General features: G+C 34.2%; 1 protein-coding gene across 1 annotated transcript; it reads left to right on the top strand.

Annotated features, from left to right (window-relative positions):
- Positions 1 to 1763: 1763 nt before the first annotated feature.
- Positions 1764 to 8796, top strand: LOC114757768 (pyruvate kinase, cytosolic isozyme). The gene is made up of 4 exons (XM_028946846.1): positions 1764 to 2001; positions 3742 to 4008; positions 5011 to 5472; positions 7616 to 8796. Exons 2-4 carry the CDS (start codon positions 3766 to 3768, stop codon positions 8426 to 8428), a joined length of 1518 nt encoding a protein of 505 aa, XP_028802679.1. The 5' UTR covers positions 1764 to 2001; positions 3742 to 3765; the 3' UTR covers positions 8429 to 8796.
- Positions 8797 to 19489: the final 10693 nt, after the last annotated feature.

The raw sequence follows: 19489 nt of genomic DNA, 5'->3' as shown, positions 1-19489 counted from the left end.
TGAATCCTAGACCAAAAACAAAAGCTTTAGAGTACCAAAGGCAAAAATGATTTTCTGATTTTCCATTCCCAAACAAATGCACAATATGTCAAGAAAGGTAGGACAGGAGAGGAAAGAAAGTTCTACACCTGAAGATTTGTGAAGATTCACATAGAAACTCTTTGGAGTTTACTAATGGTAATGGAGAGGATACTTCATCATCAATGGCTCCTTCCCTCTTTCCCAACGTCTTCTCTCTCAACCATATTGCGCGGGAAACTCCTCACCCACCGTCTTTGTTTCTGATAATTAGGGCAAGAGTGTCATTTGATGATTTTGAAAATTACACACAAGTCCCTTTAGGACTTTACAAACATTATGAGATTTCAGGGGACCTTTTTGCTGTATTTATGCTTGTGTGATACCTTAATGCCATTTTCCCAAATAACAAGTCAGGGTGCATGTATTGGCAAGTTGGTAGCAAGACAGTAACAACTAAAATACCAATAAATGACAATAACATATTTGTTAAATTAAACTTACATACCTTGCTTCTTCATTGCATTATCCATTATTGCTTCTATGTGGTCTTTATTTCCATTCTCTTCTACATACACATGACAACTTCTTTTATTGAACTTTATCAAATGTTCTACCCCATCATCATCTGCCAACTCTATAAATGGTTTTTTTTTTTATCAAACACAATGGAGAATTTCAAGAGAAATGAGTTACTTTCTTTTCCAACAATTGATGATATAATTTCCTTCAATTCTTTATAACTTATTCCCTCATTTATAGTTGTTGTTCTTACACTACTTCCTACATATCTCATATCACCTTCTTCATCATTTATAAACTTTCCTCCTATATGAACAAAGCACAATAGATGCTCTCCATGCGTACTCACCATCAATAATATAAACCTGCATCAAGAATTATGCAACTGTCATTGACAAATCAAGTAGCAATATTGACAATTGTCGCAGCACACATTGACAACTATTACGGCCTGATTGACAACACAATATTTCATTTTGTACTAAGAGTTTCTACCCACACTAACCTTCATCTTTTTCTTCCTTTGCCATTGAACTAATGCCAAAACAGAGCAAAACCACCATAATACACCAAAAAACAGAGCATCTATGATTATCCTACAAACCCAACTTAAATCACCAATACACATCAACAAAAAACACGGTTTTTCCATTGATTTATTTGTTCATCTTAGACCAAAAACAAAAACTTTACAGTATCAAAGGCAAAAACGATTTTTTGATTTCTCATTCCCAAACACAATCAATCTGTCAACAAAAATGTTCTAGGAGAGGATAGGAAAGAAATTTCCAAACTTGAAGTTTGTGGAGATTCAAATGGAACTTCTTTGGAGTTCACTAATGGTAATGAGAAAGATATTTTATTATCAATGGCTCCTTCCATCTTTCTTCACATCTTCTCTCTCAGCCATGCTAAAGCCACACTACGCTGGAAACTCACCTTAGCGCCTTCTATTTCTGATATGCTAGAGTAAGGAAGTCATTTTAACTTTCTAAAAATTACAATCAAATCCCTTTAGGACTTCAGAAGAATTATCATATTTCAAGAGACTTTTTTGTTGTATATTTGTTTGTGTGGGACTTTAATGTCATTTTCTTTTTTTCCTTTGTTTTTAGGGTATTTTATTTTTTTTCTTTATTTAATTAGCAACGATGACCGATCATCTGGCTGGTCAAGAAAAAAAGCTCTTCTTAAAAAGAGGTTATTTCCCTCGGCCCCACTCCCTCGCTCTCGCTTCAGCCTCGTACAGCCATTCGCTCTCGCGACCACGCCGCCGCTCGCCCGTTCACGCCACTCCTCTCGTCCATCCTTGCCAGTTTCCTCCACACAATAGTTGCGACGTCGCGTTCTCCCCTTGTCCTTCGTCGTGAGGTCGCATTCTTCTCCCCTATCTGTCTTTCCTCGTCGCTTGGTTCGCTCCAAGCCGCCTTCGTGCTCTGATTCTTCTTCTTTGTGGCTGAGGTATTTTTTCATGCCAATCATTAGAGGCTTTGGTTTTTTCCCCTTGATCCTTTGCTTTGCTGTGATCTGATTTTGTCTGAAAGCTTGTGAATATTTGGAGGATTGGAGTCTCTTTGCTGATTGATGTATTGAATGAAAAGTTTGGATAGGAAACTATTATTTTGATTGCTTTGATTCTTTTTTAGTAATCCATTTCATTTTAATTTGTTCTTTCTCGCGAAGGCTTGGGTCCCTAATTTTCATTAGATTTGGATGATTCCAGGAAGAATTAATGTGGATGCCCGTATTTTCTTTTCTAAAGGAGGTAGATTACTTTCAAATTTCTATATCGGGAGGGGAAAAAAAAATGCCTTTTAAAAACAAGCTAGTCCTTGTCCTGCCTGTCCCGTTTGGGCTACGGTCTGGCCCTACGGGCTTGATCTCGGGGCAGTTCTCCCTGCAAACCTACTACTACTATTATTATTATTATTATTATTATTAGGGTTAATATAATATTGGTGGTTTAATCTGGTCCTCCTTTTGCTTTTAGCTTATCCAATTTTAAATTATAGGTTTTGGTTCCTTAAGAGCAAAATAATCCAAGTTTTTATTAAATTATAAGGATCAAAACCAAAAATAAGAGCAGACAAAAAATTATAGCAACCCTTATTATTATTAGTATTGTTATTATTATTAAGAAAAATTAATAGTTTTGATTCAGATCATAACTTACAATTATTATTGTAGTTTTACTTTATAGTTTTAACTATTTTAGATTTTAGTTTCTAAACTTTATGAAAATTTAATTTAATTCTTTAAAATATGGGGATAAATTTTTAGATGGCCAGACTACAGTATTGAGTTGCACTCTATGCACTCACGGTTTAGAGAAAATATGAGGATCAAAAGATTAATTTTCTCCTTTTTATTATTATTATTATTGGCTGAGGCCTGAGAACCATATTTCAAACTTCAATGCTACCGCTGGCAAAAGAAAAAAAAAAAAATAATGTCAGCAACCTAGGCATCAATCACCTTGCGACTATTCGAGTCCTTTTCCTCTTCAGTATAACTATAAAAGTTCTCGAACTTCTCAGAGAAGTTTTGACAAAATGTGGCAAAAGCTCTTACAATAGATAACTATAAATATATAGTTTTTTAAAAATGATATTATAGACAAGTTCCTGAAAAATGATATTATAGAAAAGATTATAGACAAGTTCCTGAAAAAATGATATTATAGAAAAGATAACTCTAAATGTGGCAAAAGCTCTTACAAAAGATAACTGTAAATATAATTTTTTGTAAAAAAATGTACCATATAATTTATATCAGTCCCATTTATAAAATGTAAGTGCATGGTTGTATATATAAAATTTTATTTGTGTGAGTGTTCCGCTGGTTTTGCATGAGTCTATCAGGTAATATTCTCTTTATATTAAACAGAAAAAGAACTTTAGCCAAGTGTAGCTCTACTTCAAATACATGGCATTCTAACTTAGCTCATCTTTAATATATTAATTATTAATCATTTGTTTCTAATGGGAATAAGTAGTTTTGATATATTTTTATAGAGGTTTCAGGTATATTTGAGATAAAAAAAGACATTGATTAATTGATTAACTATACTTGAAATTACCTAAAAATGCTATTTGTTTAAACCATGTAAAAAGGTAGGAGCTTCCTTTTTATGCTGTTTTTTTTCAATCAGAGATTCATAGCTGACAATCAATTATTTCTTCTCTTATTCATCGTATTCAGCATCATTTTCATTGATATTCTAAGATGGCTCTTTACGAGAACGGAGAGGTCAAGATAGAGAAGAAGCCTAAAACAAAGATTGTTTGTACTCTTGGACCAGCATCCAGGTCAGTGCCCATGATTGAGAAGCTTCTGTGTGCAGGCATGAATGTCGCTCGCTTCAACTTCTCCCATGGATCACATGACTATCACCAGGAAACTCTCGATAACCTTAGGGCAGCTATGGAAAGCACTGGTATTCTGTGTGCTGTCATGCTTGATACCAAGGTATTTCAGCTTCATTCTTAGTACTTGGTTACCATTTGTTTTTAATTTTATTTGTCATCGGGTGAAAACTTGCTTATCATCTCCATTTTCCCCCCTCTTATTTGTTATCTGCCATTGTAACTTCTGGGTTATTGCTTTTATCTTTATATGCCGTTTTGTCTAAACTTACTATAAAACAATTGTAAATCAGAGCTTAGTCCCAAAAAAATTTGTTAGTGCAGTTAGATAAACTAATATCTTTTATATATATATATATATAGATTGAATACTCTATCTTGGTGTAAAAGGTACAAAATATAATGATATTTGAGAGTTTGATTCGACAATAAAAATTTTTACTGACAATATCTTATAAATGTTAAGTTAAAATGATTTTGTAGGGAGGTCTATGGCTTTTAATAGCTATAAGATACCACCAAAAAAACATATTATCTTGTGATTCCCATTGTCTAAGAAACATGGACACCTTAAATGTTGCATGTCGCCTGAGATTGCGTGATCAAGATGATGGTAATATCAAAAGCCCCCGTAATATCAAACATCCATTCAACACGGCACAGCATAATGATTTTTCTGTTGTTTTACATGGCATTCATTATATCTGTTATTTTACTAACTCTCTATTATAAATACGTCAATTCTCAGCATCCTACAAATTGTAACTCCGAAGTAAGTTATCATATACTCCATCTACTTTTGTGTCCCCCCCCCCCCTTTTCAAGAGTTTTACAGAATTCACTAATTTTTGGATAAAGCATTCAATTATGGTATGTTATCCATCTTGTATGTTTCACTGTTTGAAGTTTACCATTTCCGGAGACTAATTTTTCTCTCTTGACTTTTGAGTACTTTGGTCTTCATGTAATAGCTAACATGTTATGCCAATTGCATACTTAGTTTGAAAGGAGATGCGTCGATACACATCCATAAAGTTTTATGCATAAAGGCAAACTAGTCACTCTATGGCATCTCTCATTTTTTGTTCTCTCTCTGACATTGCAGGGCCCAGAGATTCGAACTGGATTTCTGAAGGATGGTAAGCCTATTCAATTGAAACAAGGTCAGGACATAACCATATCAACTGACTATAGCATAAAAGGTGATGAGAATATGATCTGCATGAGCTACAAAAAGTTGGCTGAGGATGTGAAGCCTGGCAGTGTAATATTATGCTCAGATGGAACAATCTCATTTACAGTCTTATCATGTGACAAAAATTTGGGTTTAGTTCAATGCCGCTGTGAGAACTCTGCAGTTCTTGGTGAGAGAAAGAATGTTAATCTGCCTGGAGTGGTAGTTGACCTCCCTACATTGACAGAGAAAGACAAGGAAGATATATTGCAATGGGGAGTTCCCAACAAAATTGACATGATTGCGCTTTCTTTTGTTCGAAAAGGTTCAGACTTGGTGGAAGTTCGGAAACTACTAGGAAAACATGCGAAGAATATTATTCTCATGTCCAAGGTATTTTGTCACCTAGTCCATTCTCCTCCCTTCTCCTCCCAACTTCATGCTCTTTAACTGTATGTTAGGTTTTTGAGAAAGGAATGAAAGATTTAATAGATATGAAATGAGATTGGTTGCAAAGGGCTTCACTTAAAGATATGAGAGTTGACTATATAGAGGCTTGCTTTGTTTGATGAATTCAAGGTCCTATTATCAAAGCCAATAGACCTTGTTTGTGCCTTCTTTCGACTTGTATGTAAACGTGTTTCTCAATGGATATTTTGAGGAAGAAGTCTACAAGCTCTCAAGGAGAATGAATAAAGGACTTTAGAATTTTGAATTACATCCTTGGAAAGGAACTAGTCAAGTCAAAGAAAGAGATCCTTATATTTGAAAGGAAGAATGCCTTGGATCTCCTTGAGAATCTTGGAATGCTGTAGGGTGTGGATCTTTAATCATATGAAAGCCTGCTATAAAATTAAATATGCTCAAGATAGTCCTATTGTTGGTATTGAGGGACATTTAAAGCTTGTATCATACTTGTCTCATTCAAGATTTGACACCGTGGTTCTATCTGTATGACAGAAAGAGAAGGTTTTTCTGATTCTTTTTTATAAGTCGTTCATTAAATTTTTAGTATAAATATACTATATTGTCCTTCATTTATTATAGTGTTGATGGTTATTATTTTTGAAAGGTGTATATATTAAATAGAGATAAAGTTGGAAGGTTGTCATATTTTAAAGTAGAGTCCATGCAGCTTAAGATTTTCGTTGATTTCAATGAAACATGTTGGAAATGCCTTTTAAATGGGACTAAGGAGTATGTGTTATCATTTTGTTTATGAGTAAATCTGCTAAAGCTCATCTTGATGATGCGTCTAGGATATTGATATTGCTAAAAATGACTCCAGTCCCAAAGATTAAAAAATGTGGCATTGAATTGTACTGTGATGTTGATTGAACAAAATGTGATGTAATGATGATTATCATGGGTTTGTTTTGTATGGTGTTAGGAATGGTAAAAGTAAATTTACTTTCCATACTTAATTTAATAATACTATAGTTGAAAGAGACAAATGATCCCATCCCCTTCCTCTCACCTACTTCTTCCTTGTCATTATCCAAGCTGTTCTTCCTCTTTAGTCTTTGTTGTCATCTCAACACCATGAACATCAATCTCCCAGCACCACTTTTTCCCTCCTCACTCTTGAAAGATCTGGTGGGTTCAACATTGCAGATCTCAGTTAGCTTCTCCTCCATCCTCCCTCGTTGCAAATCTTCATTGCTAATGTGGACGATCATTGCTAATTTGAGCTCATTGCTAATAGAGATGGAGACGTAGATCTAGGTTCCTCTTGATAGTGGACGATGATGATGAAGGCACTGCTGCTTTGTCAATGGCATTGTATAATGACCTCTGCTTGATGGAAGAGCTGAGGTTGCTAGATTTGAGGAGGATGAAAAAAGGTGAGGGGGTTCGTTGAAGTCAGTGGGGTGGTAGACGTGTAGGAGGTCCAATGAAGGATGGTCTAAATAAGGTCAATTTGAAAAATTATAAGGGCAATAGTGTCTTTTTATTCTCTATTATAAGAGGTTTGCATCTCCATTCATGAGTCTTGACAGTGTAATCCTGATGTAACTATTTAGAAGTGGGAATTAGCAAGCGAAAATGTAATCTTCTTTCCATTACATTAGCTCGACCAAACATTTGAAATAGCCTTTTGTATTATGATTAAATGTATTCTAATTCAACCAAACATGCCAGTAGTTATTTCACGAAGAAGCAAATAGTGGTTGCCATGAGTGGTACTTAAGCTGAGCATAGAGCTTACGCACAAGGCATTTGTGAATGTTTCCTTGTGTAACTTTGAATTTGATTCTTTGCTATTATCATTGAACTTAATGTGCGTTAATTGTCTAAATGGTCCTTTATTACATTGTCTTAGTGGATTCTACTGATAAGCATGTTACTGTGATCTCTATGAAATTGTGAATTACTTCCCCTCGTGGTTGCACTCTCTATTGTGTCTTTCTCCAGCTATGTAAGAAAGTGTCTTGACAGAAATTATTTATTTTTGCAATCTATGTTCATGCTATGCTCATCATTTTATTGGTTTCTTTTTTTGCGGGTCATTGATACATCAAAATGCATTTCGTAGGTTGAAAACCAAGAAGGGGTTGCAAATTTTGATGACATCCTTGCAAATACAGATGCATTCATGGTTGCACGTGGAGATCTTGGAATGGAAATTCCAATTGAGAAGATATTTCTTGCTCAGAAAGTCATGATTTATAAGTGCAACATTCAAGGAAAACCGGTTGTGACTGCAACACAAATGTTGGAGTCGATGATTAAATCTCCCCGTCCAACTAGAGCCGAAGCTACTGATGTTGCCAATGCAGTGCTTGACGGCACAGATTGTGTGATGCTTAGTGGTGAAACAGCTGCTGGAGCTTATCCAGAACTTGCAGTTCGGACTATGGCCAAAATATGTATTGAAGCAGAAAGCACCCTAGACTATGGAGATGTATTTAAAAGGATTATGGAACATTCTCCAGTACCAATGAGCCCATTAGAGAGTTTAGCATCTTCGGCTGTTAAAACTGCTAACTCAGCTAAAGCAGCTCTTATATTGGTTTTAACTAGAGGAGGAAGTACTGCAAAACTAGTGGCTAAATATAGGCCAGGCATGCCTATTCTTTCTGTAGTTGTTCCTGAGATCAAGACTGATACTTTTGACTGGTCTTGCAGTGATGAGTCCCCTGCAAGGCATAGCCTAATCTTCCGTGGGTTGGTTCCTGTATTAAGTGCGGCATCTGCTAGAGCTTCTAATGATGAGACAACAGAAGAAGCTATTGAGTTTGCCATTCAACATGCCAAGACGAAGGGTCTTTGCAAGAATGGTGATGCTGTTGTTGCTCTGCACCGTGTGGGCACTGCATCTGTTATCAAGATCTTGACAGTGAAATGAACACCCCTATTAAAGGAGTTTTCTGGCTGTCATGCTTTTCCGTTGGTAAGTTGATAACTCATACATACAACCATATGCCTAACTGGATCTTTAGTTGGATGGAAAGACATCAGTTTATATATTAAAAGCATGTACCAGGGCGGTTTCCCTAGAATTTGCTTAACCATATTACTCTATTGATTGTCTTGAAATGGAAACTTTTCATTTGTTGAGATTTTCAGTGTTTTGCTTAACCATATTACTCTATTGATCGTCTTGAAATGGAAACTTTTCATTTGTTGAGATTTTCAGTGTAAGTTGCGATTCTTTTCGAAACAAATATTATTGTGACTCGGGTTATTCTCTGATATTCTTGAGGGTATTTTCTACATTGTTAGTGTAAGGGCTTACTGGACCAAGTGTTCAGGAGCTAACCATGTTTTTCAACAGGCATCTAGGTTGATATGGTAGGTCTTGCGGTTGACTGTTTGCAATTGTTACTTTTTCCCCCTTGCCAACTGTTGCTTTTAAAAGAAAATGAATTGTGAATGATGTCAAGAGTGGATATTAATAGTATGTAGGGTTAAAATATAATTTTACCCCTAATCCTTTTTTTAGGTGTGCCTAGCACTGTAGTATTTTTAGTGGTGCAATTTTACCGCTAATCTTATTTATTAGTGCATCAAAATAAAAAGATCATGGGTAAAACTGCATAAAAGAAGATCACAAGTAAAATTACATGACTAAAAAGATTAGGGTACTTGGAATATTTGAGAAATAAGATCAAGATGAAGTTGCATCTTTACCGTACAATCAAAATTGATCCTTAGGGTGTGTTTGGTTTGATGCAGGGGAGGCGAGGTTATGGGTCTTCTTTGATGTAGGGTTTAAGGTTTAGGACTTAAAGAACAAAGGTGTTTTAATAATTCCCTCTTGGTTCAAAAGGGGAGGAGAGGGGAGAACTAATTACAGGTTGACAAAAATACGCCTTGGTCATTTTATTTAGATTTATTCTTTTAGTTTTAAAAAATAATATTTAAATCAAAATTATTTGAATGTTGACACCATGTTACCTCACTTGTATATCAAGAAATATTATATATACATTTTAAAGGATGATTTTATTAATGTTTATATGTTTCCTCATTAATAATAATATGCGTTTTAAAATCTCTTTTTAACCCAAAAAAAATGATAAAATTAAGAAACTAGGCTAGAGAAAAAGAGAGCATGTAACATTATTAAAACATGGCTTTGGTATGAGTATTATCTATAAACCTTAATGTAGAGGAGTAATTTGGAATTTGGTTGGGAATCATCAAACATTAAATAATTTTCATGTTGGTATGAGTATCTTTGAAAAGATTGTTGCAGGGTACGAATGAGGCTTGTATTGCAAAAAATTAGATGAAATACTGAAAGAGAGCGAAATGAATATTCTAAACGAAATTAATACCGAAAAATAAAACCTTTTGCCGCTACTCATGTGAAGATGAGCAGCCGCAGATGTCAAAATGTAAGGAACAAAAAGAGAAGATCGGACTGGCTCGTTAAAATCGGAAACCGATGAATCAACTTGAAGTCTGGTTTGGTTCATAGTCTAAATCGAGGACTGGTTTAGATTGTTGCTACCCAGTCAAACAAGAGGGCAAATTGGTGATAAACTAGTTTGAATAAATATGTTGCTATTTTTCTTCTTTCAACTCTTGATATCTTAGTCACTGTAGATTTGAATAAATTTTTAATAATGATTATTAAATTTTAATTATTGAAAAATCATAAAGATGAACATTCTTAATATTTTTATATTTTGTTATTGTTACAATTAAACTATCGTTGTATTTTTAAGTATTTTGTTACTAGTAATATTATTATTGTTGTACTTCTCCGGTCCTTAATATAAGACCCATTTAACTAATTTGATTAGATTAAGGAAGTTAGGTAAGTTAGTTAATTATAAAAAAAGTGACACATTTTTCCTAAAACATTATAATCATCTTTCTTAATACCCCCTCTCCCTCTTCTACTTGATTATGGTTGAGGGAGTATCCATAGGGGTAATTTAGAAAAAATTGATAAATATGAGAAATGGGTCTTATATTTAGGACCAAAACTAATTCAAGAATTGGGTCCTATATTAAGGACCAGAGGAGTATTTTGTTTTTTTAATTAAATTATATTATTTATGATCGGTTTGACCCTGACTTGGCTTTAGTATCGCCTATTGACCTTTGAACCACTATTTTGGTTAGTTCATTTTTCGGTTTGATTTTTTGAAATTTGTGAAAATGCCAAAAAGAGGAGGTAAAGTTGGAATATTGATAAGTTTCCATGGGTAATTTGGTCATCATATGGTAGAAAATTCCCCTCTCTCCAAGATACCCAGAAAAAACTTTTATTTTGGAGGGAAGAGGAGGAGAAAAAGACAAATTTATATCTCTTCTTCTCTCCTCAAAGAACTCCAACCAACTGCTACCTTAGGTTATTGCGAGTTGATTGAGTACCAAAGTAACATGTAATTCATATCATATCTTTTTTTTTCTTTTTTTTTCCGGGGGAAGTGGCAGTATAATAACAACTCTCCCCTTCATCACATCATTTTAATCTGGATAACTCGTGGATTGATGTTTTTCTGCCAACAACTTATGGATTGATGTAAACAATTACTAATGCATTCCTTTCAATACCAGATTCAATCCCCAAGTTTATGCATATCGACCATCATCCCATGTTATTTGGAAGAAAAAAAAATCTCTTTAAATTGTTACAAGTGATGTTGTAACTAAGGTGGATAAAAGTGTATTTTTCGTCTTTTGACTTTATATAATATTTTATTTTAGTCCCATAATTTTAGTGTCTTGTCAGTTATTTAAATTCAATGTCATTAATGAAAAGAGTTGATATTGAAATTCTTTTTCTTTATTAAAAAATTTTCAAATATTGACATATTAAAATTTAACTTTTAAAAGATAATAATAATTGATACAGAAATTATCATTTAAGACTAATAACAGTGGTGAGTTTGTCCTTACTTTGTGTAAAGCGGTTGGCCTTTTTAGGGCCATGTTCCTTAATACTTACCTAACTAGGTTTAGAGGGAGGAAGCATGAGACAATGACACCTCCTAGCTTTATTCTTTAAGGAGGGGAGCCATGGTCTACTATGCTTGGGCTCTATACTTTTGGTTGGATACATCACAAGTACCAGAGTAGCTTTGGTCATTCTAGTGTACGTGGGCCAGACTATGGATAAGCTTATGGTTCTAGTCAGCAAAATAAGGTTGGATGGAGCAGTAAGAGAGAATGCATCCATCGCATATGAACATGACATATTTATGATCTTTATGAAATTAATTATATCATCTGCTAATGATTATTTAAGCTATTTCAGTAATTGTCTATATGTCTGATATTGATTGCTTGTGTATAATTGTTTGTGTGTGCATGGTTAAACTTTGGGTTACTGAGACATTAAACTCACTTTCTATATTTAACATTTTCTAGGAGACAAACCTTATAGAGCAAGGGAAGGCATATGAAGAGTGAGCTAGTGGCTCTTGTGCTCCCTGAGCACATGCTGGGAATATTTATTATTCGCCATGACCATAGGACATTTATTATTATTTTCTTATTATTTGACATACGTATAAAATAAAATAAAATAAAATAAAATGAAATGAAGGTCGTAGCCCTTAGATTTTACATTGATTTGGGATCTCTATGACTAAAAGTACTCTAATTTCATGTTAAGTGTATAGTTAGCAGAAGATGTGTTACATTTTTTATATCAGAACTAGATTGTTCTGTGTCCATTTGTGTTTTATTTTTTTTTCTTTATTTTCATGAATTACGTAGAGGTCATGGCAGGTAAATATATCAGCATGTGCACTTCCCTTTTTAGTTTTCATTCATAATTTATAGAAAGTAATTTGTAGTTTAACGCTTAACTTCTTCTACCCTTGTGGTATTCTACAAAGGAGGGGGGAAGGGGTGCTAACCCCAAAGATTGACTTTATTAGTAATGCGTACTTACATCATGATAATGCAGTCTTAGAGCAATTGGAGGATGCATTGTTAAATCTTAATAGTGGGTAATAAATAAATGAGAAAAAGACAATAATGAATGGCCAAATAGTTAAGAAATGAGAGTTTAGTTTAGCAAATTGAAACAATGGATTATTTGGGTAAATTATGAATTTTCTTAAAAAAAGAAAGTAATAAAGGTGTATTTATAATATGTGTGATTTTAGTGAGTTCAAAAGATATGGACAACATTCGGGGGAATAAAGTTAGAAATATAATAGGATTAAAAAGATAAAGTAGCATGGGAGTGTGTAAAGTGGGGACTGGGGAATATTTTAACTTTCGTATTGTAAGTGAAAATAAATAAATAAATATGAAGTGAAAAAAAAAGTTGGTAAATTGTAGTAGAAAAAAATTTGAATCCTATATACGTGAAACACTTATATAAGAGGGGTTGAAGAAATCATTGGTGTTGTGGTTGTGTAACGCGTGGAGAGAAAAGTTATTGGGTTGTGAATAACAAGTTGTGAGTGTTGTTGTATATAGCGAAAGTCGTGAAGTAATGTGAATGTATGTAACAGAAATGTTTTCTAACATGTGCATATAATAAGTATTTAAAATTAATATTAATTGTATAACATACATTGTAGTTAATGATCATAAATTAAGAGCGTAAAACGTATAGTGAAGAAAACACAAAGTAGAAAGTAAAATTTGGAACGTGAAATTGTATGTATGACATTGGGTGTACTAGTGTGAAAAAACTGAATTAAAAATAAGAGATAAAGATATGAATAAAATATGTAAGATTGGTGTGTAAGATGTGGTGTTACATTATGCGGTTAAGCGTAGATGTGGTGGATTAAAGCTATAAAAAGAAAAGGTGAATATAGTAATAATAAATTTAGCATGGATAAAGGGATATAAGAGGGGAGGAAGTGGTTAAAATATAAAGGTGGAAAGCATAACTGTGTGTGTAAATATAAATCATAACTAAGTATGAAGATTAAAATGGAAAAAAAAAAATCAGCATGGCGTAAGTATGGAGATGTAGTTGGTAGTTAAAGAAAAAGAAAAAAGAAAAGAAGAAATATAATATCTAGTAATATGTCAGTGTAGGAAATGTATTTAAGTTATTATAAGAAGGAGAAATTACAAATAAAGACCCCTCAATATATAAAATAGCGATTAGGGACCCTAAATTTGAAAAATAGTTGCAGAGGACCCGGTCCCAAATTGCAATTATGAAATGTGTGTTAAATGTCTGAAATGCCCCTTGTTCATTTGGAAGAAAAGAAAAACTTGTTTAGGCTCGCCCCCCCAAACGCGTGATACCTTCCTTTTGCTTTGTATCCCTCTGGCCATTCTCTGCACTCTGTCCATTTTTGCACAGGAGTTTGCTTCTATTTTGCGGTGAGAGGAGTATTGTGTGAGAGAAGAGTGTATCTGCTGTGGGAGAGGAGAACGAAGTGGTGCTGGAGTAGTGTGATCTATCGGCATTGTCGAAGGCAAGGGAGGGGTAGAGGCATTGTCACAGTCATGTGTGGCTATCAGAGTTAACAGTGGCATTCGGTGACAAAATTTGGTGGTAAGTTTGAAGCTTTGGTTTGTTTGTGTTGGTTGCTGCATGTGTGATACATTAAGGAGTGGGAATGCGTTTAGAGTAGGAAAGTATATATGTTTTTCTGTCGAATAATTTGTGATTGATTGGCAAAAAATGCTTATCTGTGGAAGAAGATGTGCGAATGGGTTTGGGTGGGAAGGGAATGAGAAGATCAGTTAGGATGATGACAAGATTAGCTTGGGAAATGACGACACGGGAATGGGTAAAGTGCAAATTAAATTGGCCAACTATTAATTGATTTGAAGAGATGTTAAAGCGTTAGTCTAGTTTAAAATGACAAAATGGAAGTAGGAGGATTGACAAGTTGATAATGTAAAATAACAATTGTGCAATTGACAAGTTGGTAATGGGAAATAACGTTTAATATAGTGAATAACAATAGCAAATGACAAGTTTAAAAATGACAATAACAAGTTAGGAATAACAAAGGCAAGTATGACAATTGGAGAACTTTATAATATGAAATAACTAGTTGATAACTGTAAATGAGAAGTTAATGATGGAAATAACAAGCATGAGTAGTAGTTGAGAATAACAAGTTTACTTTGAGAAATTGACAACTTGTTTATATGAAATTACAAGTTCATGTTTCGAAATAAGAAGTCAATGGTGGTGATGTAAGAAGGTTGTTGGTTACAAAATTGGTTGTTAACAGAGGTGATAGTTAGTTAGTAAATATGGTTGTGAAGGATTGTATGTTGAATATTTCGCAAGAAAAGGAAGATGGCATTAGAAGGAGCCTCTGGATCGAAAAAGGCACACAATGGTTGGTTGTTATTCAAAAGTGAGTTTATGGCCACAATAGCTGACCCTAACATGGTAGCCAAACAAAAAAGAGATGTTGCGTCAAATGCATGGAAAGCTCTGTTCGCTGAAAAGAAGATGAGGTACAACGAGGAGATGAAGAAAAAAAGGCCACAAAAGGGAAAAGAGGAGAAAAAGAAACATGTTCCATGAAACATCCTACCTTTAACCCCTCAGAGTACACATTCATAAGTGTTATAGCTAAAGCAGATCATGACACAAGCCTGCGGATTTAAAATTTCAACATAATTACTTGGGTTACTATTCACTGTTTAAGTTTCAGATTACAGGCCCAACTTAAAAACTTTATAACTAATTCCATGAAAATCATTTGAGGTGTTCTAAAATTTTACAGAAAGCTATTTTGATGCTCTTTAAGGAAAAAATATCCAATTGGACTTATCTTTACCCAATTCGTACAGTTTAATCAATAAATATTACTGTTCATTTGGTAAAATTTGGAACTTTCAGATTCTGTGCCTCAATTTTAGAAATTCATATCTCATTATGTACACATCCAATTGAGGTGATCTACCTCTCATTTTAAATCTTGGAATGTGTACTATGAGTCTGCCAATTCTCGTGACTTAACTCATTCGTTTGATAGGTCAAACTTGAGCTACAAATTCACTGTTCTAAGACGTACGTTTTATCCCTTAACATCTCTTTACTTTAATTCTTTTTATTTCTTTGGCATACATTGTTACATCTTACTATCGTATTATCTTAGAGTTCAATTAAGACCATTTTAGACCACATTGGATGGTCTTGGGCTTAATTTTATCTCAAAAACGCTAATTTTCGGATTTTTACTATTAATCGGGTAAAAATCCAGTTTTCTGGCCCAACTTAAAAAATTCATAACTTAATCTAGAAAAATCAAAATGGAGTGGCTCAAAATTTTATAAAAATATTTTTGAATGCTCTTTTAGAGAAAAATAGTCTTGTGAATCAATTTTATTGGAAAAAGTGTCAGGTTTTTGTGAAAGTCACCTCTGTCTATTAGGTAAAACCCCTTTTTCCAGATTCTGAACCTTAATTTTGAAAAATTATTAAAATCGTGTAGTTGGCTATTTTTAACGTGTTAACTATCAAAATGAATCTTAGAACGTGATCTACAAATGAACCAAATTTTGTAATTAAACGCATTCAGAAACTTAATCAAAACGTTACGTAAAGGTGGCAGTGTTAGTGAATTTACAGCACTACCCAGCATAATATTACATAACCCAAAAGTCCACGAATTTTAATGGTATGATACCATAATTTTAACCTTCAATCTATAGCTTGCCCTTGGATGTTTCAGGTTCTAAAATGTTAGATTGTATTTGGGGAATGCGATTTCATTGAAATCCCAATAGCAAATTAACCAACTATATCATCAACAAGCATCATCATCATGCATAACTACATTAACTACTATTGGTGAACTAGCATGCTTATCATTTGGCAAACTCAATCATGCAAAGGCCAAAGTAAGAAAGTGCAAAGAGCAGCCACATCACAATCAAGAAAGTTCAACCACATAATAGCAAGTAATCATGCAATAATCAATAATGCCAAGTTAACGTTAGTAGTTAGGTTTAACTTGCTACCTTGCTCTAAAAGCTTGAGTTTTCTTTGTTTCTCTTCTTCTCCTTCACAAATATCAAACCCTAGCATAGCATTCCACAAAAAAGGGCAGCAAAATCATTAACCAAACCAAGTAAAAGCAAGAACACAACTTAAATATGACTCTTGCTCTTTAAAGCTTCCACCTTTGTTCTTTATTTTGAACTTGTTTCCTTTTAACCCTAAAAATTGCTTCTTGACTTATTCCTACATGATTTTTCATGTAGATTCCAAATATATGCTTAGATTTAAGAAAATAAAACTCCTCCTTTTAGTTGCTCTTGACTGAACCAAGAGGGTTCTTTAACCCAAAAATTACAACTTTGGTTTTAATGCTTCGAACACTTGTTCCTTTTGATTTACCCTACACCATTTTTCATTTTGAGCACCATGGAAGCCTTAAAACATTGAAAAATTCATCCTAGGATTCATTTACTATCTTGGCCAAAATGAACCTTAGGAAAAACACCAAAGAAAACACTTAAAAAACAACCAATAACCACTTGCAACCACTAGAAACTATCATGCTTCGAAGTGTCTTAACAAGTTTGACTAACCAAACTTCTTCCCCCTCATGATAAACTAGTTTGGCTAGCACCAAAAATGAGAAGAGACAGAATTTTTCAACCACACAACTCAAGCAAACAAGGTGGAGAACAACTTAAGACCAAAAACTAACCTTAAATCCTTGATTAAGTGACCAAAGTTGATAGCTTTTCCTTGTTTCTCCTTCAAAACCCTCTCTTTTCTCTCTTCCTCTCACTTGGCTGAACCACCATCTGAAATTAGGAGGAGATGAGCTTGTTTAATGAGCTAAAATATCCCAACCACCATCATAAATGAAATTCCAAGTGTCATTACCCCTTTTAATCTTACTTTCTCTTTCATAATTAACTAAATCCAAATGAAATTAATTACCAAAAGTCAAAATCCTCTCCATTTGAGGAATGACACTTGGAAAGTTCAAATACCCTCTATTAGGGGCTTGACACATGGCTAATTGTGAACCATTTGAATTGCAAGACTCTAGTCTTGCTTTATCGGCGCACTTTGTCTCCGGGTTTAACTTCATTTCTATAATTACAGTACTTTGGCCTCTGTAATCATTTTCTATCAGATTCCTAATTTATTCTCCTTATTTTTATCTTCCCAAATTGCCCTCTTTGTCTCAAAATTAATTTCCCAATAATTAAATAAAAGGGAAAACTAATTTCCTTCTCTTTAGTGATTTTTCCAACCTTCAAAGGAATTAGGAAAAATCTTAGATACTTGAGGGTCTTATTTTAATTTCATAATCTCTTATAATTCCTTAGGATATCAAGAGAATTTTCTTGGAATTTTACTCTCCTTCTAAATATTTATTTGGAATTTTCCAAATAAAAGGCCTTAAGCTAGCTTAAATCACCCTTAAATTCCTTTGTAATTTCTCTAAGGGTAATTTGATCATAAAACCAATTTTATAATCCCATATAATTCTCAAGGAACATTTTTCTTTTTTTTTCTTAATTTTCTGAGGCTTGGAAATATTTTTCCATAATTATTCTTGACCAATTTTCGTTAATTAGTCAAACTTTTCATAATCGACTTGGAAAAATTATAATAATTATTTTCCACCAAAATTCTTTTATTTCTCCTTGTCACTTTTGACCCTTAATTATTTAGGAATATTTCTTATTCCTAATTACTCTATTGCCGAATGTGGCATTTCTCCCCTCCTAAATAAAATTCGTCCTCGAAATTTAAAGCGTATCTTATTGGAAAAGTTTAGGATACTTTTCCTTTATCTCAGTCTCCATCTCCTATGTAACTTCTTCCAGTGTAAGACCTTCCCAGACAACCTTGACTGGCGAAATCTGCTTGCTTCATAGCTGCTTGACCTTTTGATCCATGATTCGCTTTGGTCTGACTTCAAAAGACGGGTTGTCTTGGAGCACGATGTCATCATAGTTTATGACATGTGTCGAGTCTGAATGGTATTTCTGTAATTGGGAGATATGGATGACATCATGAATTTGACTCAAATTCAGGGGAAGGGTCACTTATAAGCTACTGGTCCAGCCTTGGACAAAATTTGAAACGGTCCAACATACTTCGGACCTAGCTTCTTAGTCTTTGGGGATCGACCGACTTCTGTTGTCGGTGACACTTTTGATCACCAATTTCAAACTCTAACGGTCTCCTTTAGCGTCGGGGTAGCTCTCCTATCTTCTTTGAGCTGTTAGAAGTCGTTCCTGAATAACTTTAATATGTTGAGAAGTCTGATCCACTATATCAGGACCATCCTTACTTCTTTCATTGAGCTCTATCCAGCACAAGGGAGATCTACACTTCCTCTCGAAAGGTGCTTCATATGGCGCCATTCAAATACTTGAATGGAAATGATTATCTTAATTAAATTCGGCTCATGATAAGTACGTATCCTAGTTATCGTCGAAATCAAGCACATGTGCGTGTAGCATATCTTCTAACATTCATATCATTCTTTGTGTCTGTCCATTTGTCTCAGGATGGTAGGCTTTACTGAAGTTAAGAGTAGTGTTTATTTCTTTCATAAGGACCTCCAAAACTTCAAGTAAATCTCGGGTTTTAGTCTGAAACCATACTTCTTAGGGTACTCGGTAGCCTAACAGCTTCCTTAACTTTTATCCTCTATTTTCTGCTAGACTTAGTGCATTCTTGCCAAAATGGCTAACATTTTTGGCTTTTGCACCCTCTTACATTACTTCCCAGAGTTTACCTATCATTGGGTTACTCTTGCCCACGCACGCTTAACTAAACAGTGCTAACGGGAATCTGAGCCACTGATTCTGATAGGCTCAACCCTAGTACTTTGCTGTCTTAGCCCCCCCTTTCTTTTGTATCTTTAGTCGGGTCTTTTCAGCTTACATTCTTGTCTCTTGCCCCATCTTAAGGATTTTCCGGTCAATACTCAATCTGTCTCGGTATCACATGGAGTTCTTCCTGTATCTAGAGCTAGCCTGAATGTCTCTTTTTCAGGTTTTATGGCTCTAACTCCTCTAA

The sequence above is a fragment of the Neltuma alba genome, unplaced genomic scaffold (assembly GCF_004799145.2).
Source record: "Neltuma alba isolate B1F8T4 unplaced genomic scaffold, ASM479914v2 tig00010627_pilon, whole genome shotgun sequence".
Taxonomy (NCBI): domain Eukaryota; kingdom Viridiplantae; phylum Streptophyta; class Magnoliopsida; order Fabales; family Fabaceae; genus Neltuma; species Neltuma alba.
The sequence above is the reverse complement of the archived record's forward strand: the minus strand, read 5'-3'. Positions and strand labels throughout refer to the sequence as shown.

Bases quoted from the DNA above. Each gene is read 5' to 3' on its own strand.
- LOC114757768 (XM_028946846.1), top strand. From the start codon at position 3,766: ATGGCTCTTTACGAGAACGGAGAGGTCAAGATAGAGAAGAAGCCTAAA. The intron at 4,009-5,010 runs GTATTTCAGCTT...CTGACATTGCAG, and splicing joins CTGTCATGCTTGATACCAAG to GGCCCAGAGATTCGAACTGG. The intron at 5,473-7,615 runs GTATTTTGTCAC...TGCATTTCGTAG, and splicing joins ATATTATTCTCATGTCCAAG to GTTGAAAACCAAGAAGGGGT.